The 26,804-nt window shown below is 41.7% G+C and overlaps 1 protein-coding gene across 1 annotated transcript in view; it reads left to right on the top strand.

Annotated features, from left to right (window-relative positions):
- Positions 1 to 26,804, top strand: part of PTPRG (protein tyrosine phosphatase receptor type G) — a 399,811-nt gene that overhangs the window by 74,302 nt on the left and 298,705 nt on the right. Inside the window, exon 2 of the mRNA XM_064667329.1 lies at positions 13,719 to 13,823. Within this exon, the coding sequence (XP_064523399.1) occupies positions 13,719 to 13,823 (105 nt within the window). The remainder of the gene's footprint in view (positions 1 to 13,718; positions 13,824 to 26,804) is intronic.

Here is a 26,804-nt window from a genome sequence, read left to right as displayed (position 1 = left end):
ATAAACTTACATCAACCCAAGGCTCTTGCCTGTGCATTACATGGTGTGTGTGTAACACCTTCTCACTTACCTAATTCTCAGGGGCATGAATGCAGAGTCTGCTGAATATCTCAGCTGTGTTAGACCTCAATGGCAATTAAGAACTTGCAGCTCTTTCAAGAATTTCTTTCCTCCTGACTTGATGTATTCCTTCCTGTGACCTGGGAAGCACCTTTTTCCTTTTTCCTTACCTTACCTGTACTGAAAATAATGATGAGTTATTGATTACATGTTGCTTAAATGGGCTCTAATAAATTTACACTTACAATAAAATTCTCAAGTGAAGTGTTTCCAGCTAAATTGGGTCTGGTTCCTTTGCAGTTAACACTGCTCTACTGCAGTGGAGTGGCTCAAAATTGCAGAAGCGGCCTCCAGCTCTGTGGCTTTTGTTGTTATTGTAGTATTTAGACTTACAGAGTGGGTTACTGATAAGGAAATAATCACTGCCATCGCAGATCATGACGGGTACTCAGCGATAACTTCAACAGTCCCTGGCCATCAGTGCAGCACCAGTCCATGTGATGTTTCTGTTGCTGCTTGTGTTGTCCTGTCCCCAGTCTGCCCTGGCAGTGCTGCTCTGCAGTCCCAGATTCCTGTTTCTGCCCTTCTGTTCCAGCTGCCTGGAGCCAGGAGAGGCTGTTATTGTGTTCCTGTCCCAAAAGGGTTTATTTTTTTGACTGCTGCCAGACCTGCCACCTGAATGCGATCTTCAACCCAGACCATACTGTGTCTGAGCGTTTTGCATTCTTTCTATGTAGCATTTCTAAGAAATAGCCTTCCTACTCTATCCCCCCAGCTGCATATCTCCCAGGGTTCTATCCCTGAGCAGTTTGAAGGATCTTCACTGGTCTCTTTAATAATTTGCTGGTCAGACTGGTTTCCAAGTCTGTCTGAGTCTGGACCTGTTTATTGCACCAACCTCCTTCACATTCCCTGTGGCTCAGTCTTGTTGCTGATTCCAGCTGAGGCTGACTCTGGTCCCTTGCTGCTGTTCAGTTTTGAAGCCTCAGACTCTGTGCTTCTTTCCTGTGTATTGAGGGATGTATGAGGATCATTTGCTGGGATATTTTTGGGGTGTCGGGTGATTGTGTTTTGGGAGTGCCAAAATCCTAGCAAGTCCTAGTATCCGTCTTAATAGGATAATGGCTTGAGCCCTCTCTGTTGGAAGTTAAGCTTCTTGCAGGTTCTTGGTATTTCAGCAGATCTGCTTAAACGAACTTCTTATCTCATGTTTGTATCTTTTATTTCCTTTTCAGAGCAGTGCAGTAACCAGAGGGATACACTCCATGTGAGCAAGGATGATCTTTGTATATGCTGTGTTAAGATGGATCATATCAGTTGCCAAATGTGCCAGTCTTTCTTTTCCTGTAGCTTTAAATCTAATCACATACAGTAGATGATATTTTACTAATCATTGTTACAATTTTTTATATCTATTTCAAATCTGTGTTCAAATCTGATTTGGTTGTCGGTTGGCAAGTAGCTTGGGTATATAGGTGCCTCTTTGTAATACATCAGTTTGTTCATCAGACAAAATTACTATGTCAAGAGTCCTCTCCCTCCCCCTCCCTGAAATTTTGATACATGTTTTTTTTGAGGAAGTCATGAAAGGATTTAAATCCAAAGCTGAAAACCCTGACTGGAACTGATTGCTTTGAGCTTCTTGTTTACAAAATACGAATTGGGGGTAAAAAAAAGAAAGACAACAAGAGGTTTTCTTGTGAATAGTCTTACTTCTGATGTCTCTAGCAAAGGCTGTGGTATGTATGGTGAATGTAAAAAAGAATATCAGTAAAAGCATTTTTAATGGTGAACAGCTTTTTTTTTTTTTTTGATTATAGTCTGTGTGCTATTGATAGAAGTTCTTCATAGTTGTAAGATGCAGCTTTGCAGATCCCTGTCATGGATAGGATGAATGCTGTCACAGAGCAAGCTCTGATATGCTGTCAATATTTCATGCATTTGTTACTTAAAAAGTAATTTCCTTATAGTAATGTATTTTTAAATTGCTTAGAGTAAAAGAGAATATGTTTTGATAGGAATATCTCCTTTTTGTGGACAAACTAGAACATAGGATATTGCCATGAAGAAATCTTGTAAGTATTGCATAAAAGGATGAATCTGTTTTTTTAACACTGACACTGGCTGTACAAGAGATGGAATATTGTTACAACTCACAGTGAAAACATAAAAGAAGCAGCATAAAATACAGAAATAGCAACTGTGGAACACGTGCACACTTTGGAATTAACTTGCCTGGGGGGAGTTATCTTCTTGAGTAATTAAACTTTCTGTGGGTATTGAGGACCATTTGGGGCTTTCTGAGTCAAGTGGGGACTAAGTACAAAGCTGTATTATAATTAAATAGCCAAGCAATCTGCTTGGGAAGTGAGAAACCTGCAGCAGTCAACAACCTTGTTTCCTGCAGGTGGGCTGAAGTCTTCGTGAGGGTTCTTATGATCCTTAAGAAAACAATTATATTCGTCAGGCTATGGGCTCTACACCAGATTCATCCAGTCTTTCAAGGCACAGTGCTTTTGTTTGTGGTTTTTAGTAATTTAAGCGCTTATAATAACTGTAGGATTAGTAACACTGGAAATGGGAATGTTGCAGAGTGGTTGAGACTGGAGTGGGAAGGGAGCAAGTTCTGTGCCTGACCCTTCCCAAGGCGCTTTGGGAGAAGTGAAAGTTTGGATGTTGAGTGTGCAGCTCCCCAGCTGTCTTCTACCCGTGCCAGGACTGAGTTCCCTCTGGTTGGCCTGGCAGTGTGGGACCTGCTCGGGTTGGTTGGAAGGCTGTGTGCCTTTCTCCTGCTGATCCCTTTTGCTCTGGTCTCCACTCTCAGCCAGAGCTGATCTGCAGTGGCACTCAAGCAAATCATGTGTTGTTTCCAGCACTTGTATGCACTGAGCATCTCCTCTCAAACCTGCCCCTTGCTTAAATGATTGTGTTCATTTGAGCTCCCACCGGGGCCTGCCACAAGGTGAAAGCATCCCTTTGTTCTTTGCAGAGCTCTTCATCTCCTCCTCTTTCACTCTTGTGCTGTGAGAGCACTTCTTGCCTGAAGATCAACACTTCTGAGTGCTCTAAAATCTAGCTCTTTATGAGGCTTGTTATGAAAATTGATGTATGAAACAAGGAGGTAGAAGGTGGAGTGGAGCATTGGAGACTTGAGAGGATGAACATGAGCACACCAAGGCCTGGCCAGGCAGGGCTGAGCAGCCTTGTGGCTTGGCTGTCCAGGCCAGTACAGAGTAGGGCACAAGGTTGATGTTAAAGATGCCTTGATTCATTCCATATGTCATCCCCTGTCATCCCTCCCTCCCTTGCCCCAGGTCTTAGATTTTTTTGTTAAAAATGAATTTATTTCTTTTGAGTAATGGGCCTCAAACAGCATGTGGCACTGCAGTGACAGCCTTGCCAAAAACTGTCTAAAACTGAGTTATTGCTTCCAGTATCTCTGTGCATGTGCCCCAGGATAGCAATTGCCTTTTTCTGCAGTGGTATTGCAGCATGAACTTTCATCTAATTCATTATCCACCCTAATACTCAAGTCTTTCTGCATTACTGCTTTCTAAACAGCACTCTCTCACTTCATTCCTGCACTGATTATTATTTCTCCCCAACTGCATAGCCTTACATCTATCTTCAGTGGAATGTCTCACTTACATCAGCCCATTTCGCTGAGCTTGCCAGGCAGCTGAATATTTTTGAGGCATTCTTGCTTCTCCTCCTCTTGGTTTAGCATCATTTACGTTTACAGAGTGTGGCATTAGCTTTGTCCTACAGATGGTTAAATTGGTTGTATGGAAAGAACAGTGGTGCCGTGGCTTCTCAGCCCATGCTGAATGCCACCACTGCATCATTACAAAGGGAGCACCATTACTGGCAATATTTGTCTATTTACTTCATCTGAGCTCTGTTACTGCTTTTATTTCTGTGCTTGCTGCCGAAGTGCTGTTGCTCTTTGTAGTGTGAGGTTCCGTGTCAAGGTCTTTATTGCATTCTCCGGAGACAAATGACCGAGGAACCAAGTATTAGTTTTGGATCCTAAACAGCACCAGACCTTCCTGCTGGGAAATCTCCAGAAAAATTCTTGCCTGGGTGAAAAACTAATGGTGAACTGCAAAGCAAAGATGGAAGTTTGGTTCAGTTTACAGATCAGCTCTGTGGTATTTATAGTGTCTCTTCCCTTTGAACAATGCAACTTATTTGGAAGGAAAGGAGAGAGTTCTCAGAGTGGTAGGTCACGTTTTTGGGGCATATATCCCAGACTAACAACTGGTTCAAGTCAGCACACACACACAAAAAATCTCTATTTATGTCAGTTTCCACTTTAGATTTATATTTTGGGAAATAAATGTGGATTAAACCCTTTGCAACAAAATCTGTATGTAATGCAAGCTGTCAGCATAAAAAAGATGAAAAAACCCTTGTTTTGTAGATCATAAGCCAAATTAACCACATTTTTACACAAATAAAAATGAGTGCTTGTTTGCTTGGTTCTACTCAGCTTTTAAGTTTGATCCCAAAATAATTTTTGTGGATCTGGCTGAAATTGCTGTCACATGCTGAAGGCACTAAATCTGGCTACCTGGGCACTACTGATCTGTTTCAGTGCAGAGTGATACAAATCTCAAGTTATTTTTGCTCAGTCCAGGGGAATGCTGGTTTATGCTCTTCCATCTTTCCTCCAGGAGATTGTGCAGCTGTAGGTGGCGAGGCCTGACTGCAAACTGAGAGGAAGATATCTCACAGTGGGATTAGAGCATTTCTCCTTTCTTTTCTTAAATAGTTCTTTATTGAGCTTTCCACCTTCTGCATTAATTTGAGAGCCTGAACCAAATAACCAGGAAGAGATTGATGTGGCCTCACTTTATTTCCCACAGTCAATAAATTGTTAAATGGGCCAAAGGACACGGGTTAAAAAAATCATTTTGTATAAAGAATGAGGAATTTTTATTAGCTGACGAGCCCCTGTCTCTGAAGACTTTATAATGGAACATGTTTGATCTCATGCCACGCAGTGGGAGCAGCTCTGTTGGCTTCATAAAGTGCCTCAGTGTTCTCTGTGTGCCTGAAATGAGCACTGTGCCCTGCATTTGCTGCTGAATGAATGCTGGGCTTGCTGCTCCTTGTGAGTTAGAGGCAGGTGAGTTTGAAGGGGTGCCTTGGAGTGAGGACTCCACACGCTGTCAGTACTGAACCCTTCCACAGGAGCACAGCCCCCCTCTGAGGACTCTGCTGAAATTTAGCAGAGAAGACCCTGGGTTGTAGATGCTTGTCTCTGCTGATGGAATGCAAGGGTGGTTTTAATGGGATGATGGCAGGAGTGAATGAAATTGTAGGCTACCTATGGGGAGGCAAGAATGTGTCTGGCAAGGTGGCACCGTGGGTGGACAGAAGTCACAGAGCAGGTCTGTGTCACACGGTCCTTGCTATGGTTATTTGGATGAGTCTAATAATATTTTTTTTTACCCAGATACTTCTTGTACTTGGGGGAATCCATTTTGAAAATGTAATGAGGCTGTACTACCACAAATGCTGGCAGAGGACACAAGCAAATTATCTCTAGAGCCCAGAGATGGAACTGCTGATTTTGCATAAGTTTGTGTGTTTTTGTGAGTGTTACTGGGTTTAGTGAAACGACAATGGTATGATTCTGCATTAAACAAGGAATTGGAAGAACAAAATACTCCATTAAGGTCACACTTATTTGCTATTTAGAGCACACTGTGTGTGCTGCAGCACCTGATTATGTGAGAATGAGAGTGAGACAAGTGGTTCTGGCCACAGCATTTACTGTTGTAAAACCCTTAAAGTTTGGGTACTTGCAATAAAGCAAGAAGTGAAATAAAGCCCTATTGTGCCATTGTTAATTCATGGTACAAACTCCATTATACATGTGTGGTTTACACATTTCCTGGATAAACCATGCCATGAATGAAGGGACCAAGTTGGCCCCTTTTCAGTGTGTCTGGGCTGAGGAATTCAAGTCTCTTCAGCACAAATACACTGGATTTCAGCTAGTTCTAAGTTTGACTTCAAGCTTGCCCTTGGGGAGATAGTGCAGAGACATTGGAGCTGGCTGTGTGAGGAGTCATTTTGCCCCCATGCCTGGGTTTTCATTGCCTGGGTTCACTCTGGTTACTCTAGGTACTGGATAATTGAGTTTATCTGTTTTCTCCCTAGTATCTGCTGTGATTCTGTCAGCACTGGCTGAGAGAGCATCAGCTTTCCTGTGGAGGTCAGCCTTGCATGTGAACCTGTGCTCTGAAGTTTTATTTCTGTGTTTGCATCACTCATTGTTATGAATAAAATTCAGAGGTGGCATAACCCTTCTGAAGTACAGCATGAAGAGAGGATGAACAAGGATGAGGTTTCCTCCTTTTAAGAAATGCAGATAATGATGGTTAACAGAAGTCTGAGGGACTGTGAAGGATGCAGAGACCAAGAGTTTTCAAGGTTATGGAGTTTTCAGGTGCTCCCAATTATTTTTCTGTCTGTCTACCAAAATCAGAAGTGTCTAAAAGGAGTCCAGTTTTTAGGATATAATGTGCTTTAGTCTTCTTTAAGGTATCTCAGCTCAGATGCCTAGAATACCAGTCTGTTTGAAAACTTTGTCTTAAAGGTAAATGGAGTGTATTTCTGCACACAGGGAGTGTCAGGGAACTGTTTGGTGGGATAAGGGTTTTACACAAGGCTGGGTTTGATGTGTCTGCAGTTCCCAGTGTTGGGGGATGAGTGTTTCTGAAGCTGGGGTGCTGAGACTTCATTTCTTCAGCTGTCACCATCATCACGTGCTGTTGCAGTGTGACATGAACAGCAACCCCTCCTTCCTGGAGGAGCAGTGCAGTTGTCTGGGCTATTTTTTTCTGCACTTTTTTCAGGGGAAAAGTTAACAGACTGCTTTGTTGTGGGGTTTTTTTTCATGACATGTTGCTCACACACAGGTAGATGGGAGTTCATGAGGCAGAGTCTAAAAACCCTTAGTCTGAGGGTATTGCCCAGGTTGTATGGCAGAAGCTGTGCTGAAGGGCACCGTCCTCTTGGAAGGAGTGATGTTGCAGTGGGTTTAATTTATGTGGTTTTATCTTGAGGTGGAAATTGCTGGCACTGTTTGTTATCTGGCTGACTGTTTATTTCTAGCAGAAGTGCTGCAGGTGATGCCAGTTGACATCAGAGGTCCAAATTTACCAGCTATGTCATATCTTGCGCAGCTGATGCCAGCAAAGTGTAAGCCATGAAAATGCAAAATCAAGCCCTTTCTAATCAACCAGCAGCATCTGTGTCTTCCTGGCCTCCCAAGCTTCTTTTTTCTGAGTCCCCTTAATGGAACATCATTAATGCAACTTGAAGTTGCCTTACTGTCTTGCTAATGAGCTTTCCTCATCTCTCTTACAAAGCCAGGCAGGCTGAGAGCTGGATCTGTGAGAACTCCCAGCTGGGGAGACTGGTTTGCTTTTCTTCGGAAGGGCATCTGCTCCATGGGAGAGTGGCCAATGGCACTGGGCATCACAGTCCATGGTCTGGTTTGGCATAAGACTGGCTCTGATGCAGGAGACTTTCTTGTCACCCTTAAACCCCATCACTTGTAATGTAAGGAAAAGCCTGCAATGAAAATCTCTTCTCTGTTGCCTGTCCACACCAGCTCTGCTGCTCAGGGACTTGAATAGTGTTGGTACATTGCAATAATACAAAATTGCATTACACTCAACTCACTGGCTTTGAACACAACAGGTTACCAAGGGTTAATGCACCTGGTGACTGGTGTATTCATGTTCGGGATAAGGGCTTTTAATTCTGCTAGTTAATTTAATCCCCACAGTTTGACAGCGTGTTCCCTGGACGATTTTTCATCTTCAAATTGCAGTCTGCTGGTTAGTTCCTGTAGAGGCCTGCTGTGCTCTGCATTTATGTTCTTGTTCTTAGGATTTGCGCTGTTACCACATCATCTGTCAGGCACGTGAATAGCAGAGAATGACTGGTGTGATAAGTCCACGTGTAAGTTTTAGGAATAGACCTGTGGATTTTACTTGTGCAGGAATTAAGGGGCTGTCTGGGTGACTGTCATCTGGGAAAGGGATATATGTCTCTTGACAGATGTAGCATCTGGGTATCTGTTATTTCACTTACGTTGTGAGAAACTTGTCATTTTTAAGTCCCATATTTCATTAATGGAAAGCTGTGAAAATTGCCCGTGTGCTCATAGGAGAATAAATTTTGGCTTTTATCTGATAATCAGAAGAAATCTCTGCAGCATAATCAAAGGATGAAGCCTCATTCAGAATACAATTTGTTGATGCTTTCTGACCACCATATGTTGTTTTAACTTTCATCCTTCTTTGGCAAGATATGAAATAATCTGCAAAATATGGAGACCCACGTCTGAAGAGTCTGTTTAAAAGTAATGCACTATCAAAATGGATTAGCTGTGCCTGAAATATTTCTAGATTTATTTGCTGTCAAAGGGTAGTAAAATATTTAAGGCAAATAGCCTAGTCATGTTTAGGAATTTGACCATGAAAGAGCCTAGAGAGATGAATTTACCATTATTTATATTAATTGTACAAAATATTTCAATTGTTAAATATTATAAATTTATTATCTATCAGTTTTTTCTTCCTTCTTTCTTTTTCCCTTCTGGCCCATTTGGCAACATTTATTCTAAGAAATTGCCTGGAAGCCTGAACTCTTTTCAGCAGAATGTGTTACAGTAGAGTTGCAATGTCTCCAGCTCACCTGCTTCTCTTTAGCACTTTAAAAATACAGTGAGTGCACCTAGATGAAGGTGCTGGTTTTTTTCTGGTGAGGCTTTCTTGAAGCTTTAGGCTTGCAGATGGCTAAGTGTCTTGGGTCACTCATCTCTTTAACTCTGTTTAAGAGATGATACAGAAGCCCTTCAGGTAATGTTTCCGTGCCCCCCACTCCCTTTTAAAATGCATTGCTCTGCAGACTTCAAGAAAATAGTGCTTTTCTTGGTTTTGAAAAGTTTCTTTTCTGCAGGCATTGATTTGATACAGAAGTAATTCTAGAATTCCTTATGATTTCGTAATTTTTTCTTACACGTGAATAAGATTTATTTTCTTTAACTCCCTTGCTTTAAGTGTTTTCATAATGTGACACTACTCCAGACTGCAATAGTCAAATCTCTGTCTCCAAAGACTATCTTGTAGCAGCACACTGAAGTACATCAGTTAACAAGTTTGTACACATTAGGGACTAGGACTAAAACTGTGATTCAGCTGCTACTGCAGTCCAAAGTGGCAAGTCAGAATGATTATGAGCTGGGCAATGTGTGTACCTTTGAATTTGTACCATTTTAATTGCAACAGCTGAAAACAGATTTGTGTGCAACCCTCATCTTCAAAGTAAGCTTAAAAGAATCTGAGTTTGGCACACGATCTAGTTAATCTACCATCATAACTAATGATTTCACCATTCAGACATAACATATCGACCTTAAAGGATTTTTCTTTCATAGCTGATGGCTTGATACCTTTTAAACACTAATGCCAAGGGTATAATCTCCCTGAATAGTGTAATAGCTTTATATTTAAAGTAGATTGGGGATAAAATTTTGTGTTTTCATGTCAGCCATGAACCACCAGTAAGGTATTCAGGCAGGAATTACCTTATCGTACCTTTGAGGGCACTTATCAAATAATTTTTATTGGAAAGTTAATACGTTGAGACAGAGTGAATGGGGAGCTGATCAGAATGCTGAGGCACATCCAGCACTGCATTGCTTTCGCTGTCCGCAGATCTGCGGCAGGGGCTGATTCATTTACCACATCATCTGAAATCATGTAGCGTTCAGTACCCATTAAAATTATATGAAATTGTGTGTAAGAGATTTCTCCATGTTAGCTCTGAAGGATCCTCTCTCTCCTCCTTGCAGCAGCAGCGCTGGCAGGCACAGCACAGCTCCACGGGCTGCAGGTGTTCCGCTTGACGGGCAGCGGGACGGCCCCGGCAGCCAGGGGAGTTGCTCAGGGTTTAATTTCACGCTTGTGTATCTGGGTGTATGATCAGTCCCTTTGTCTTTTAATCATGTATCTGCACGTCTCAGACCATATATTATGGCATTCATTTCTCCTCTGCCATCAGCACTGGCGCGATGCATCAAATGAGACCTTGCAGGGCAAGGGCTTCTTCTGCCCCTTCTCTTCTCTGCCTCCTGCTCTGTGTGTGTGTGTTCCACCCCTCTAATTTGGCTGTTCCATGTTGAGCCTTCCTGCAGCATGTTCCTGCCCCTCCTATTGTGCCGATTTCCACTTCCCCAACTTTTGCAAGGTTCCCAGAAGATAGGAGCCTCCCCCTGTTTGCTCCGTGTCGGACCAGCCCATCTAATTGCTGGCTCTTCTCCAGCATCCAGCTCTGCAGGAGTGGAGCAGGAAACCACTTGGCTGCTCCCTGTGTGGGAGCTGTTAACTGTCTCCCAGCTGAGAAAGATTGTGGAAACCTGTAATGATTGGTGCTAATAAACGTAACTTAAATATTTTCTCCAAAACTTGTTCCAGTGTTAGAAACACTGGAAGATGTCTGTTGATTTTGAGTCACTTATTTGCACATAGATCTTCTGAAACTGAGGAATTGGAGCATTTACAAAAATGGATAAATGCACTCTAATGGCTGGAGCTGAACAGAATATTTTAGCTGTATGTATTTTCAGTGAAAGAAGCAGATGTAGTAACACCAAGATGCCTGTTAAATTTTCATTCGTGGTGTCAACTTGTTTTGGTTAGAAGATACATCCCCAGCCTCCCCCAAAATCTGAAAAAAATAGCGATTCTACCTGAAACAGTGGATGGTTTTGATGTATGAAGCACTTCCTTTTTTGAAATAACTTGACTTGAATGCTTTGGTTCTTCCAGACTTGTATCTGAAAAGTCACTGCGTGCTCTGTGCTGTACCTTGCACCTCTTGAGTGTGAGAGAGTCCATTGACCCCAGTTGACACCAAAGAACAAAAGCACCATGAGATTGAGTCTATGGTTTCCTGATGACTTTACCAGTATAAGATATTGCCAACAATAGCTGTTTGTTCCCACAGTGTTCTCTTGGAGTGTTTTTGTGGCCTCATGAAGTGCATGGCTGTGCTGTGAATGCAGGGGAACGGAGCCAGCAGAGGGATGAAGGTGGTGTCGTGTCAGGATTTTTGAAGGAGACAGACCATTACTTTTCCAGTTCACAGCATGGGCAGGGATCTTGACCTGTCATCCTTTTCCCAGAGTTTCTGCAGCTACCCAGTAAATGTAGTTGCTAAATCTCTAAATTGCTGATGACTACTGAATTACTGCATGTTTTAAGTGGACTATTGACATTAATGTTGGGCTGTCTAGCAGTGATGCAGGGTTTTATTTAGAACAAGATGTTCCAATTTGTTTCTTTTTCAGTCCTACAGAAGGTATTTAGCAGTATAACCAGCAAGTCACTTCCCATAGTTCTCTTGAAAAATACTTGAGCTCCCCTCCTGGTTTGTAACATCCTTGATGGTGGAAATAAATTTGTGTACAGCATGGCTCTTCACCTTTCATAGGCATAAATAAGTACAGAAATCTATTAAGTGTCTTTGCAGAAAACTAAAACTCTGTATTTTCATAAGAATGTCAGGTTTATAATTGCATAAATAAGATGCTGACTGAAGCAAATGTTTAATTTCACGTTAAAGTTAGGCATTCATAAAAGCTTGGATTTGCATAATTTAATTTTCTCACAGAGGACACTGAAAATCAATGGTATGATTCATGGCCATGCCATGGTTACCATGAGGCTTTTTGATGGTTCCAGCTAGAAGTACAAAGGTGTTTACAACTTCACATGTTTTGCACTGGCTCGGAGCATTTGTCCCTTCAACAAATATAGATTGTTTAGACTCAGTTTCTTTCTCTGGAGGGTAAGGCACACAGAAGGGCTTGTGGAAAAGATACCTACAGGGGTACCTTATTCTTTGGAGGAGGCAGTGTGCAACCTTCCTTCTGCCTGAAGGACTCAGATTTTCTGGGCAACAAAAATCCTTCTCTGTATAGAGAATGCTCAGAAGAAAGCTGCTGTTGTCTTTGATTTTGTAACAAGGAGGAACTTTAGATGTATTTCTCAGCATGTGTGATTTTTTTAAAGTGAATAATTGGTCCTTTTTTTTTTTTTCTGACATCCAGCCATCCACCTAGGCTATTCCTATGTTCTCTTCCTTGGGATTTTCATAGTCTCTGATCTTTGCTTAGTTTTTTTTGCCAAGAGTGTTTGGGTCTTCTCATCCCATACCTGTTCTTTCCTGTTGAAATGAGTGCCTGTTGTCCCATGTAGACATACAAAAATAAATAAAAAAATTAAAAAAAGGATGAAAATAAGATGTTCAATTTAGTATTTTTAAAGAGGAAAATAAGGTATGTGAGGTAGTGTTGCCTATAAAAACTGGTAGCATGATGTGTTTCCAGTGTTTCTAGTTCACAGCTTGGAGTGAATTAGCATTTAGAAAGTTGCCAAGAAATCTGGAAAACTCATTCAAATTGCACAATTAGTACCTTTGCTCACACAAGAGAAAATCTGGCAGGGCCAAACCTGTACTGCCTTTCCTGAAATTGCATGATTTTTCCTACCACTTCAGGATTCCAGAAATCTGTAGAAATCCATGATCCACGTTGCAGAGGGAAGGTTGTCCACGGAGCAGTTTAGCACACATGGGTAGCCTTGGGCTCAGTGTGTTCTCTGCTACTGTGGTGCAAGGGGGTGTCACCCAGAAGCTTTTTCAAAAGGAAAGAAAGGCAAACTGAGTAACTGGTGCATGGTGTTCAATAAAGTCCTGTTCCAGGCTTCATTTCAGCCCAGCTATAATTGGCCTGGGAATAGAAGGGAAAGCAGTGCTTGGTGACTGGGTAGCAGTGCTTTACGTCGTTTTCTGAAGTTTTATTTTGAATTATTCAGCTGGTTTCTTACTGATCAAATAAGTGGTTTGGTAGCAGTTGGACTTAAATTTCCATTAAGCCATTCGGTGCATGCTTGTTCCTCACATTCCATGTCTGTTGATATAAGGTCTTTTCTGTTTGTGTGCATTTATTATAGCACAAAAGTTTTCAGTTGGGCTCTGAGAAAGGTAGTTGAATTTTTTACAGACTTTCTACTGACATTTGTGAATTCACACACCTCCAGTTTGGTTCAGTCAGATGCACAGAAACAATAAGCAAAATTTGCACATAAAAAGCCCAAATATCCCACGTCCTCATGGAAGCAATGCATTCCTTTAGAAGGGAAAAAATAAAAATTATCTGAGGTATAAAATCCTGGGATGGAATGTAGGATGGATTCTTTTCCGGTTTAGCTGATTAATTTAATACTTTCTAGCTTGTGGAGTTTTACAAAGATTTCTTTACTCCTGCCCTCTCCCTTGGTCGTATGTCATGGCTGGTACTTGTTTGTTCCTGTATATCAGAATTTCCTTGTGGAAATTATTGGAGTTGCACAGAAACGTGCCAGACCAGAATAATGGCATTAGTGAGTCCTGGCTTCCGTGAATCACCTCTGGATGGTGGGTTTTCACTGGTGAGGAACAGGCCTGTTCAATGTTTTTGAGCAATACCAAGTTTGCAGTCTCTGCTTAGCAAAGAATTAAGCTTCGCAATGTAATCTCCAGGGAGTAGATACCACTTTTTTAACAATTCCTGCTTCTTTTCTTCCCAGCTCTGACTGAAGGTTATGTTGGCTCTCTGCATGAAAACAGACATGGTAGTTCTGTGCAGATACGGAGGCGAAAGGCTTCGGGAGATCCTTACTGGGCGTACTCGGGTGAGTGAGTTGTCTTCTTCAGAGGACTGAAACACGAAAGTCCTCCAAAATCAAATTGTTTACTTGCTTTTTATATTACTGCTGTGCTCAGAAATAGTTTAAAGAAGTTTTAACAGTGTATTTTCTTCTGGCTTCCTTGCAAACTCCCTCTGTACACATTCTCTCCTTTCTTGCATTTCTGCCATTTACCTGAAGGATTTGCCCTATTATTCTGCTCCTTTTCTCAGTCTTCTTTTAGTTTCTTAACACTGGAATGTTGGACATTGCCTTGGACAGGCATACTCCCCCAAACTTCTCTTTACTCTCCTGGTCCAATCAGTACATTCCCATACCATTTGCTTACTGTGTTAAGACTGTAAGCATCCATAAATATATATATATTCAGGTTTTAAAAAACCAAAATCAATCCACCCTAGAAATTTTACAGTTATTTTTTTCTGTGCACGTACAAAAATGAGACCTGCCAGTGCACCACACCAGGATGTGTGGTGCTGAAAAGGTAGGATATTGGTTTGTTGTTTGTCCCACTGCTCTTGTAAGTCTTATGGAAGATCTAATGTGTCTGCACAGTTTTGAAATACCACAAATAAAAATGCACTTCAGAACGATGTTTTTGATTTGCCAGCTGGTTTGTTCAAGGAAATTCCAGTTCTGTATTTGAAGTCGTTAAAAAACCCTTCAACTTGAAATTGTGTGAATAGCTATGTTTACTCTGTGGAAAATGTCTGATGCCTAAAAAGTTTTTTGTAAAGATTTCAAGCATTATATTGAATTTGTGTGTGCTTTTTTTGAAGCTCTGAGATACATTTCAATCATTTGTTGCTTTTCCAAGAGGGATGTTGTGCAGGGCTAGTTATAGTTGAAGGGAAAATATTGCTTTCTAAGAAGTCTGAATACTGTTACCAGATAAATATGCAAATGTTACTTTTTAACTGCCAACACCTCGTTTTTATACAGACCATTTATTTCATTGGAAATGAATGATTTTAGGTAAGCTTGGAGGTTCTTTTCCATTAATACGCACAAATTTTCTCTATTAGATCTCAAAATACAAGCTATCTCATTTGCAAATGAGGTCACACAAGTAAAATAAATCTAAACATTTTAGTAATGTAGGAAAAATAACAAAGTTTTTTGTTAAACTTTGAGATTATCAAATGGACAAATATTGCCCCAAGATATACTTCTACATTGCAGCCTAAAATAGCTTTTCTTAAGATTTTCAGCTCCAGAATTCATAAAGAGTATAAATAAGCAGATAGAAGAAAAATGTGTATGTTGGAATGGATGGCCTGTTCCTATCTGCTGTCTTGTGTTAAATATTATAAATTAAGTGCCACTTGGCAGCTTTATTTTGTTTCTGTTACTGGAAAATGTATTTGAAATAATAACTTCAGGTAGTTAAATATTTTAAAAAAGGTAAAACACTAGTGAAATCATTCTGTTGCCATATGTGTCAAAAACTCTTTGCTTGAGTTTTTGATTTTTTTCGTTTTAACCAGTCCTGATTTAAAAAAAAAAACAAAACCAAAACCCCCAAACAAACAGAAGCAACAAAAAGCTGCAAATTCACCACACACCAGTTTATGCATGGTGAAGTTTTCCTAATTCTACTTTTTTAATGATCTTCCTTTATGATTAATATCACTTGTTCAACCCTCCAAAAAAGTGATTACCACACATGAATCCTGTTAGATCTAGCTCAAAATAAAATGTGTAGTCCTGTGTAATTATTCTTTAGCTTTTGCAGTTTTGCATCCTTTTGTCTACTGATAAATCTCCTACTTCTATAAGGAAAATAGTCAATCTTTTTCAGACAACAAATAGTGACTTTGCAGCTGTCAGTCCTGTGCCATTTGACCTGATTAGTGCTATCTAATTAGAATTGTTTTGTCACTGTTGCTGCTAAAAGGCATAAATTAGGAAATGTATAAACCCATTTTCTTAGGAAATAGAACTGAGTGACTTGAACTGACATTCCAGGGGAGTGTGGTTTGGGACCAAGTATTCCAGCTGTACAATCTAGGTCTTCACCAAAGGTGTCCTGACATGAAATGCAGGTGTGTGTGAGCATCCCAGGTACTGTGTGTCCCATCGGGGTGGGTTGTACATGTACTGCGGCTGAGCAAGCCCCTCCTGGAAGGGGATGGAGATCTGGTGTCCTCCTGAGCCACGTTGTGGTCTCTGCCTGCAAGGAGGAGCAGCTCTGGCCTGCTGAGCCCCACACAGGTGCCAGGGAGCAGGAGGGACAGGACCATATGCTGACTGTGGATGCTGAGCTGCAGGCAATAATTTGGGCTGTGTTCAGGAGGGAAAAGGCAGAGGTGAGTAGAGAGTTGGGAAAGACATGGTTATTTCTAAAGGAATTTTCCAGGGTTGATCATATGTCCTGCAGGAGTGTCAGTATTGCCACCATCTCCCTGAGAAAGGGAGAAAATCAAGATGAGCCAATTAGGTGGGGAAGGAAGCCTGTGCTCCATTACAAATTGGATGTTTCTACAGGCTGCTACTTTGTCATGGCATTTTATATATCACTTGGTTCCTTCCAGCTCCTTGAGGGATTTTCAGCCAGTTCAGCCTCTCTTATCTGATGTCTTTTGTCCATATTTGCTCACTGAGGGGACCAGAGGTAATGAAAATGCTGAGCTTCTGTGTTTAGGTTGAAGATGGGAATAAATGGTGGGTGGCAGAGCCCAGATGCCAGACAGATGTTTGTTTCTAGCTGAGCACAGTGAGGAGGATGATCATGTTATCTGTTTCCTCATTCCCCAGAATATTTCCCAGGAACCCTGAGCAGGGCTTGGCTAAGCAGTTTATGTACTAACAGCGTTTGTCCTGCGGGTAGGGTTTTGGACATGACTAGGAAGTTTACATCAAATGAGCCTACAGAGAGGGGAAACTTCACTCTGCAGTAAGCAATTAGCCTGTGTCAGTGGTTTCCAAGCTCTTTTACAGACATTATCTGGTAGGCTGCTTCCCTTCCCTATCCTCAAATGGTCAGGCTAGCTCCCCTCTGGTTATTTGTACAACAGCTGCTGGCCCAGCCCCAGCAATTATGGGCAGGGAAGGAGGCTAAGCTGGGCTGTGCACTGGTAACTCTGGAGTTTCTTCTAGTGGAATTTGCCAACGAGAGTAAACAAGGCCAGGACAGCTCTGACATTTGTCAGTGGACAGCTGTCTGTTGAACCCCAGTACTGAGCAGCGTGCCCACGTCTCTGCTGGCCTGTGTTAGGCTGAGCTATGGCTTTGTATTGATTTCAATTGAGCAGAACTGATTTACAGCAGCAGAGGCCTCTCTGCATTTATGGCTGTGCCTGCCCTGCTTGCAGAGCTTTTGTATTTTTGGGCTTAAGTGTTCTGTAATAAATCCTGAGGTGGGGGTGGAGAGGTCTGAAAGCAAGCAGCAACTTGTGGTTTTCCTGCCTGGGGGTGGAAAAAGGGCACAGCCATGTTACAGAGAGCCCTTAAATATATATCTTCCACAGGATATATCTGTCCTATACTGTCCTCTGCAAGCTGTAGAAAGCCCTTCTGCTGCTCCAAGCTCTTGTGGATGGTGAATGGTCCAGAAGCTGGTTTAAACTCTGGAGATCAGGAATTTTTCTGATTTCTGGAGTGATCTATAGCATTACCTGTGCTGCCTGGTCACATTGCTCCTCTCAGGCACAAGAGTTTAGAGGGGATAAACTTCAGTTATTGATCAGGAGTCAAACAACCCTCGGATCTGTAACATTTGTATAAGGCATCTACCTACCTAAAGGTCCCTGTGCTCATGTCCCCTGGACAAAGCTGCACCACAGAGCTCTCATTTCACTGTCTGGTTGTACAGGAAAGGATTTTTAAGCCTTATAAAATAACCCTGTTGTCTGCAGACGCAATTCTGACCATAACATTTATTCTAGTTCAGAGATAAAACTTGCAAAAATAAAGACTAGATAATTAAATAAAGAAGGCCCATTTTAAATGGGTTCTGTCATAAAGATAGCAGGAAACACAGTCAGCCCTTCAGAAGAAACTTCGTTAAGTCTATGCTAACAGCTCTTTAAACCAAATTCAGAAGTAAGCAGACACTGAAAACAGAAGCCTAACTTGTCTTTAAATAGGAACTGCAAGACTGAACAGAAACTGAGATCTCTTAGATGTTCTTTTTAGGATTTTTCAGGAAGCTCAAACTACATTTCTAGGGGGAATTCTCTGCGCATGTGTATTCATGTATGTTTTGGCAAAGTATTTATTCCATGATTGTGTCTTACAGTTTGCCAAAGACTTCCTAAACTGGGACTGGCCACATTACTTGCAGTTAACAGAATTGTGGAACAGGCACAGCACAGTCACAGCAAGAAGTAGGTGTGGATCCTGAATGTGCTTCAGTGCAGCCTTTGCTTTCCACAGTCACCTTTTGTGTTAGGCTAACTGCTGAATGGACCAGTTAGAAATGATTTTTGGCACATCCTTGTCATTGCCACACAACTCAGTATGTTTCTAATACCCATCATAGTGACAGAAGGTGGCAGTTCAGGTGCCTTTTCATCACTGTGGAAATATTTTTGTAAATATTTAAGCTGGTTTTTAAACAAAAAAACCAAAACAACACTTGAAACAAAAGCCTACAAAAATATGTAGTTGAAACAAGATCCAGGCTTTTTGACCAGCCCTCCTTTGTGTAATATATGCTTCTTCACAGAGCATAATATGCCAGACATTTAAGGATGCCTCTCAGTGTCAAGTGTTGCATCTGTCAATGCTGAGAACACTTTGCTGGTGACCTGAGCAGACCGTAGTTTGCCTTGCAGTAGCCCAAAAAATGAGTAGCTGGAGGGTCAGGGCTTTAGGAGGAGATTACAGTAAGAGATGCTGATGCAAATGCTGGTACCTTAAGTGACAGTAGCTCTGAAGGACCTGTGCCTACTCATACCTGCTTTTCTGAAAGGCTGTTATGCAAAAATAATGTGACAGTCATTGCAGGAGATTGTGGAAAACCAGAAGTAGCAATCGGGAAGTTTGCTCCTTACTCAAATTGGGAAACTCCTTTTTGAGTCTTCAGGTGGAAGATGAGCTGTCTAATTGTTTCCAGTATTAATCTGTGTGATGAAGGGGTGTGGAATGGGAGGCTGCACTGTCCTGGGGCAGCATGTTGTGGGCGATGGTGCTTTTGTCACCGGAGTTTCCCAGCTGAGGAGCTGACACTGGTGGGGTTGGTGTGCCCTGTGCTCTTGATGACTGTTCTGCTGCTCAGCCTCAGCGTTCTGAGCTGACTCATTCAAGAAATACTTGTAATCAAAACCATTTGGGCTTCTCGGAGAACAAAAAAGCAGACACTGGCCAAGGATGTATATGTCTTCTCTTTACATGTTTATCTAAGTATGGCTTTGTAAAGAGAACTCTATGTAGAAAATGCATACAGTTGTTTTTTCCATTTAATCTTATGGTATATTCAAGGCATCTCTTTTCTCTTTGTACCCTTAATGTCTCATTTTCTGTGTGAAATTATTAGCAATACTTACAATGCTTTGTGCGTGTCCTTACTGATGTTTTTTCTTTCTAAAATGTTGAATCCTTTCTCTCAAGATTCTGTGCAACTACCATGAACATTAGGACAAGTTAATAGAAGAAAAATAGGCTTCCCAAGAGCAGAGATGACCTTGTGAGTGGGGAAAAGTGTCCATTAAGAACAAGAACTTTGGCCACACTGTCAAGCTAGTGGACGCTATTGGTGTGTGAATGCTTTGTCCTACAACACTTAGGCAGTTATTGCTGTCCTTTTAGATGCTATTATTTAAAATATAACTGGTAGTGAATGTAAGAATTGAGTGTTCTCCTGAAAAGCAATTGCTGGCATTAAAATGGGAAAGATTGGTAATGGTTATTTCCTGAAAGAACAGCAAATGGTGTTAACTGTGATGAAATGTAACTCGGTGATGTCCTTTGTAAATGTGTGAATTTCTCTCTTTGCTTAGATTGTCCTCATTAAATAAGCTGCTAATGTGAATTGGACAGGAAATAATCAGCACATAGTAAGGAAAGCATCAAGACTTATTGAACTGAGAGGTAACTAATGGGCTATTTGCCGTGGTCAGTATTTCACTCTTTCTGTCCCTCAGAATAATTAATCTTGATATTGACCAAAACTCTGGCATACTGTGTGCTCAGTCATCGTTCCTGTGTAAGAGTACTCATCTCCCTTAAATGCAGGGTGTCAAAATGAGCAGGTTCTGGCTCCCTTCCTCACTCAGTCTTTTGAACTGACTTTCTAAAGAGGAACTAAGCTGAGAGAAGTAGGAAAAATATTCCCATTAATATCTGATCAGTAAACTGAGCTTTGAATATTTTTATCTGCATTCATCAGAGATGAATGGCAGTCTTCACTGAACCCTGCTGAAACCAGCTGCGATGCATTCGTTTCCATATGCAATCTTATTAGAGTAACAGTTGTTCCAGAAATCAATGCTACACTCTCTCATAAGAGAAACATGGAAAACCATAGCTGGAGAATTTGCTGTTACTGTCTAAGCATGAACCCTGATTTTTAATGTGCACAGCTAAAGCGACTGCTGTGTGTTTTCCCAAATAAACAGGAATTAACATCTGTGTATTTTGATTGTTTGTATTCTGACGGTACTGGGTCATGAGTCTTCATGTCCACGAGCAAGACACTCTACAGATGTGCACAAGACACATTTGTGTCTGCAGAATCTGCATCTAAACATGCTCTTACTCAGAGGATGTCAAGGAGAATGCTTTTTATCCTTCTCTAGCTATTCTGCCTTGTGAAGCCACCAAAACAAAATACTTTATTTTGGTTTTGTTCTGAAAATGAAGAAATGAGTTTTCACATTTCTATCCCGGAGAACAGCATACATTTTCCTAGCCACAAGCTAATGTGAATAAGGAATTCACAATCACGCTTGTGTTGAGCATTTAACATTAGCAGTCCCCTGAGGAGAGCCAGCCTTGCCAGAAGCAGTCCAAGTAGTCTGTATCATTTTTACTAAGCCATATTGCTGGGGAACACAGCTCTGATTGAGAATCTTGTCATTTACTTTGTTTGTGTATTGGCAAGTTTCTAAATAATCTGCTAAGGAAACCTCAGATAGTAATTTAGTTTCTACTTAGACACAGACAAGATTTCATTATTGAATACCATTAATACTGTTTACTCTCTCTTCTTGCCACCTTTTCTTGTGTGCCACGCTTACAGTACTTTATTCCACGTACTGTCATAGTCAATCCTGGTGTCCAATCTATAATGAAGGGGTTGACTGAATTTTTAAATGTTGGATGAGGTTATGGTGAAATTCCCTTTTTTTTTTTTTTTGGCAAGGTTCTTGCTAGAATTTGATTGTTTTTTATGGCTTAAATACATTAAAGCAAATCTCTGATTTTTGAGTGCTCTGAATTTTTTCTTTACTGTTTTTGAGCAGATAGGCCATTGGCAGATGAATAGCTTTGGGAGGCTGAAATGTAAGAGTGGCAAAGAACCAGTTCCCTCAACTTTCATTCTTTCAGGAAGTTTTTTCCTTAGCACAGCACAAAAGTATAAAATAACTGCAACAGATGCTAGATGAAATCTTCTGAGCTTCAGATACAGTTGTTCCAATGGTGCATCACAGTATTTTTACTTTGCGCTGCTGCAGTCACAGCTCTGCTGAAAATCTCTGCTGAAATGAGGAAGCACAAAGAGCTGCTTTAGCTGGGGAGGGGAGACCTCTCACTTCTTTAAACGTACTGTGCTTTTTGTTGCGTTTTCATTCAATGTGAACACTGGGACATTTGTGGAAAACCTCTGGAATTACAACAACCAGTGCACTGTTTCATAAAACTGAAAGTGCGCTGAAGTGCCGCAAAAAGTTGTCAATTTAGCTGATCTCTAGGCATTGAAATAAGCAACAGAATAAAATATTTCAAGTTCTTTAGATGTAAAAACATGTGAAATGCCCATATTTTAAGTATGCAAAAGAAAGATGGAGTATTTGGGTAGCAGCTGTGATTGATACAAGCTCAGCAAATGAAGTTGAACTGGAGAATACTCAGAATGTTGGAGTCTGCTGTTGCCTTGAGGTTCTTGAATGATTGCAATAATACATTGAAGTTCCAATCTTGATTTCATGTGTTACTGAACACATATAGGAGAATAACAATGAGGCAAAAAGTATGTGAACAGCAAGGATACTTCAGTGAGAAACAAAGCAAGCAGGGAAGCTCTGAATAGTCTTGTAGTGTGTGGATAAAAAAAAAGTAGCTTGGCACAAACATTATTGCAATAGTCCAAGCATGAAATAATCAAGGAATGAATCAGAATTCTAGTTGCAGGATATAAGTGGAGTCTTTGTATGAAATGGCTGAGCAAGACCAGTACTGCAGTTGATGCAGTAGATGTAGAATTTTTTCTGTTATTTTTGTGACATCAGATGGCTTCTTTGTGTCATTCCAGTCACTGTTCAGAAGATAATCTTGTTTTCAGTGTCTCTGCCCCAGGAATTGCCCCATCTCCCCTCTTTCCCCAGAAGTGTCTCTGTCTTGCATAATGTGGCATCAAAGACTTACAGTTTTTAATCATTATGATCCCTGAAGAAGCAGCCCCTGCCAGCCTGAGGAGCGGATCTGCCCCGCTGGGCTCCCTCGCAGGGGGAGGAGTGAGCAGAGGCAGAGCTGGGGTGGCTGCTGTCTGCTGCCAGGGGGGCAGTGTCTGCATCGGGGTGGAGGTGCCATGAGTTTATTCTGTGTCAAATGTCACATGCCTATTAGGGAAGGGAGGAATTAGAGTCTCCTCTAAACCCTTTGGCACTGCAGGGTGGGTGCTTAGCAGCTGAAGGAGTTCTAATTCTTATAGTATCTCTGAGGTAAATGTGTTTTCATGGTGGGGCCTGAGGGACAGGGCAGTTTAGGTAACTTCTTTGCTCTACCCAACGTGGCACAGCGCAGAGTGGGAAATTCAGTCCTATTCCCAGTGCTGTGCCCTGTCTCTTTGGCCACACGTCCCACCTTATCAGATGCTAATTGGAGAGACCTTGGTTGCCTTGGAGACTGCCTATTCCTGGGGGAGACCACCTTGTAGCACAGCTGTTGTGAAGCTCCTGAGGTAACAGGAGACCTTCTGGAGGTGATCAGGCTGTGGAACTTAATTCTTCCTTCAGCAGCAAACTCAGCTTCTCCCTGTGCTGATGCTTTGTTGAAACTCTCAGTCGGTTTGATGCTTTCAGTTTTTTCCAGTAGGGTTGGGGCAGTGTTGGGTTTGAGGAAGAAGACATTCTTTTCCTACTCAATACTCAGAACATTTGGCTTTAAATTACACAGTATTTTGTTAAAGACTGCATGTGCCCAAAGAGTTGGATGGGCACACTTTTAACTGTCAAATTAAATAAATATGAAATCCTGCAATGGAGTGCAGAGCTATGCATATAAATTACATCTTTAAACAGCACTTGAGCGATTTTCTGGAAATGTTTTTAACTGTCCTCTGAACTCTTAAGGGTCATCTCTGTAGCCTTTCTATCTGAGGAAGGCTATTGGCACTGCAATGATTTATTGAAGAGGTATGTTTCTCTGTGGTATGAAAGTAATGTCGAGCACTACCAAGAACCTGAGTATCAAGCTTGTGTTTTTGTAGAGCTGGGAAAGCAAGTGGGTTTAATTCAATTGAACCCTGAATGAATGTTTTTTAAGTCTGTGTTCCCACCCACTCCCATCTCTTAACACTGCCCAGTTGTGAGGTGAGTGGGACTGTTGGTTGATGATGTTTTCAGGACAGTTAGTGAGATTGCTGATTTCATTTGTGAGGAATTAGAAGCCCTTTGTCCTCGATGCAGAAATACGGAGGTAGCAGCTTGAGCTGCTGTAGTAAGGACTGGTGGGTGTTGCTGACTCATGGAGTCCTTGTGGTTGAACCCTCAGTAGGGTGAGATAACTTTGAAATGTGTAACTACTTTAAAAGTACTGACGACTTGACCAGAAAGCAGCTCTTCCACCTAAGGAGTCTTTGCTATCATGAGTATTAGGCCTTCTATCTTTCTCCATCTCCATCCTGCCTGTTTTCTTCCAAGCAGTACTTGCTGAGTTTATCCCAAGCCAGTCTGTTCTGCCCGTGGCTGAAGTAAAGCCTCTTCCCCTACATCTCTCTCTGAATGCAGTCTCACTCCATGTATGTGGGCTCCATGCTGCTGTAGGATTACAGCCTTGCAGGCATGTACAGAGATCCATGTCTCTGGTGAGGTCATGTTGTGATCACAGCTGTACAGACTGGGAGGGCACAGGGAGGCTGGGTGCTGTGTCTCACCCCAGTGTAGCTGAGCAGAGGGCTGAACTGAGGCCTCTGAAACTGGCCCGTGCTGCTTTTTTTACCTTGAAATAAATTGAAGCATTCAAGCCAACATCTAAGTTGTCCAGCTGCCAGAAAGCTCAGGAGGAGCTGTTCCACATGGGGTTCTTTATTTCTCACTCTCTTACGAGATTTTTCTCAACTGTCTTGGTGTATAAATTTCCTCAGAAACGAACAAAAGAGGAAATGTCCACACAATTGAATGCCTGAAGATGATGAGTATTGGCATGTGGACCATCATTTCTGTTGCTTTCCTTATTGGAATAGTGAAACAAAAATGTCCTTCCCAACTCCCCATAATACACTCACAGCTAGAGCTGAAGTGACAAAGGCCCCTTAAATGTTGAACATTTGCTTTTGTGCTGTGGTGGGTTGGAACCTCCCAGGGCTCCTTTGCTGTATTTCACATCATCTGATCCTTGAGCACTGGGATCCATCCCACGTGTCAAGCTCCTGTATGAACAAATTGCTAAGTGGATGTGCTCAGAATGAAGAATTGAATGTTATGTGATTTGCTTTGTGTTTGTGTGATTGTATTTCCCGAGTACAGAAATAAGATTTACCCTGAGGTAATGCAGCAGTGAAGTCATGGAGAGTTTGGATCACTTCATGTTCAGTTTTACATGCTGTATTTTGCTCCTGAGGTGTGGTGGTGTGTCTCAGGCTGCTGAGCTCAGGCTGCTGCCGGAGCTTTCTGGCCCCTTGGGGTATGAAAAGCCATTTTACATGCCAGATGCTAGTCTGCTCCTAACCAGAGGTGACGTGAACTTTTCAGATAGATTCCAACTTGGAAGCTTCTGTGGCACTTCAGATCATGTTTTTAATTTATGTTTCTGTTGCTAGAGACTTGAAATTGAGACACTTATCTGCATGATACACTATTTACATATGCTGATCTCTGAGGAAGGGGATTTGTGAAGATAAGTTTGCAGAGAATTGGATGTGACTTTTGTAAAGAAGGGCTCGGTGTATGTAGTTCAGTTACTGTTTATATTGCACAAGGGCTCCCCAGATGTCTGCAGGACTTAATTACTCTCAGTGCAAACACAGTAAAGTTACCTCTACCTTAAATTTGTGCAAGTCATCTGAGAGGTTGCTCAGTGATAAATGCAGCAATAGTTGGAGCAGGGTGTAATGAGGTGAAGACTATGAGCTGGAGAAGGTACTGAGATCTTCCCTTTCTCTGCTGTTAAAACACCAGAATGGTGCAGCTCTATGAGCAGCTAAGTGCTTCGTGTTCCTGTAAAAAGTCTCCAGTGCCTAAGAAGCCTTGAGGTCATTTCATGGCCTCCAGTTGTGCTCCCTGCCACTGTTCCATGTGTTGTTGCTTGTGCATCACAAAACTGGTGGCTCTGTAGGGTCACCCACTTCTCTCAGACTTGGTCAGAGTTAGCCAGCATGTTTGAAAGTAGCAGGGAAGGGAAGAGGAGCTGGTAGCCCAGATGCATTAGAAAGCTCAAATGCATAAGCCTGTTTCCTTAGGAAAGTAGGCTAATCCATTGTGGGCCCTTACTCAAGATGGCAAGCTCTCACGGGTAGCTTTTCAGAGTATGTGCCAGTTAAGTTCTGCTCCCTGCAATTTCAGCAGATGGGTTCTTAAGGCTGGAGAATGTCTGGGTGGTTCAAGTGATCAAAATATTAGTCACAGTTCTGTCCTGTTGTGCTAAGTGAAGTATAACTGTTCATAGGAAACAGTCCAAGTCCAACCTTTCCATTTGAGGCCATCCACAGTCTTGATCGTAAGTGCCAATGAAGGAGGTCTGCACAGAAACCCTGGGAGGAGAGCGTGGTGAACAACCATCTGTTTGGCATTAGCAGAAGACCTTAAATTAGGGAAGGTGTTGTGGTGTTGCAAACATCATTCAGTCTTGCATCTTATGATGTCGGTGTAAATGGGAGTGCAGAGTAGGGTAAACATTTTCAGCTTTTGTCCCCAAAGTACTGTTGGAAACTGTAATAAAAAGTAACTGCTGGGAAAGTAGTTTTGCTGAGTTATGCTATTTTTGAAAATGCATAATGCTCCATAGGCTTTTAAGTGATACTGGGCATATTTAACATTCTTTGATGTTAATTTCCTGGCATATGGACATCTCAACTTATTAAAATAAATAAGTACTTTCAAATTTAATGAAATGATGGAGGAAATGGCCTTTTTTCACATTCACGTCCGCTTCGCTGGATAATTTAATGTTTTAAAATGTAAGTTCATATTAAAGTTTAAAATTCAAGTATTGGTTTTTGAAATTCTGTAATAAAAAGGTTTTGCTGTAGGAGAGATGTATGAATTACGGAGCATGATAACACGATTAACAAAGTCTAGCTGGTGATTTCCTCAGTACAAAATTCTGGCTGTAAATCCTCCCGCTAGGACCTACAGCAATGGTCTGGTGGTGGGATCTTCTGGTACTGATGACTGTTCCTTTTCTGGGGCATTACTCTGTAGCCTGGCAGACCTGCCAATTGCCTGTATTCCAGAGTGAAGGTACAGCTGTGGAAAAGGTCTCCTGTGTCGTTCACCTTTTCTTTTGTGTCCCCCCCCCCCCATCCTGCTCATTTTCCTATCTCCTGGAGTTAGGAACACTGTAAGCTTCTTGGGGCAGAGATGAACATTTGTTTATGTTGGCTCACAGCAAGATCTTTCTATTTTTTTTTGTGTACTGGGTTTG

Source organism: Pseudopipra pipra, chromosome 11, assembly GCF_036250125.1.
Source record: "Pseudopipra pipra isolate bDixPip1 chromosome 11, bDixPip1.hap1, whole genome shotgun sequence".
In the NCBI taxonomy this organism is placed as follows: domain Eukaryota; kingdom Metazoa; phylum Chordata; class Aves; order Passeriformes; family Pipridae; genus Pseudopipra; species Pseudopipra pipra.
Note: the sequence above shows the minus strand (reverse complement) of the source record. Positions and strands in the feature narration are given on the sequence as shown.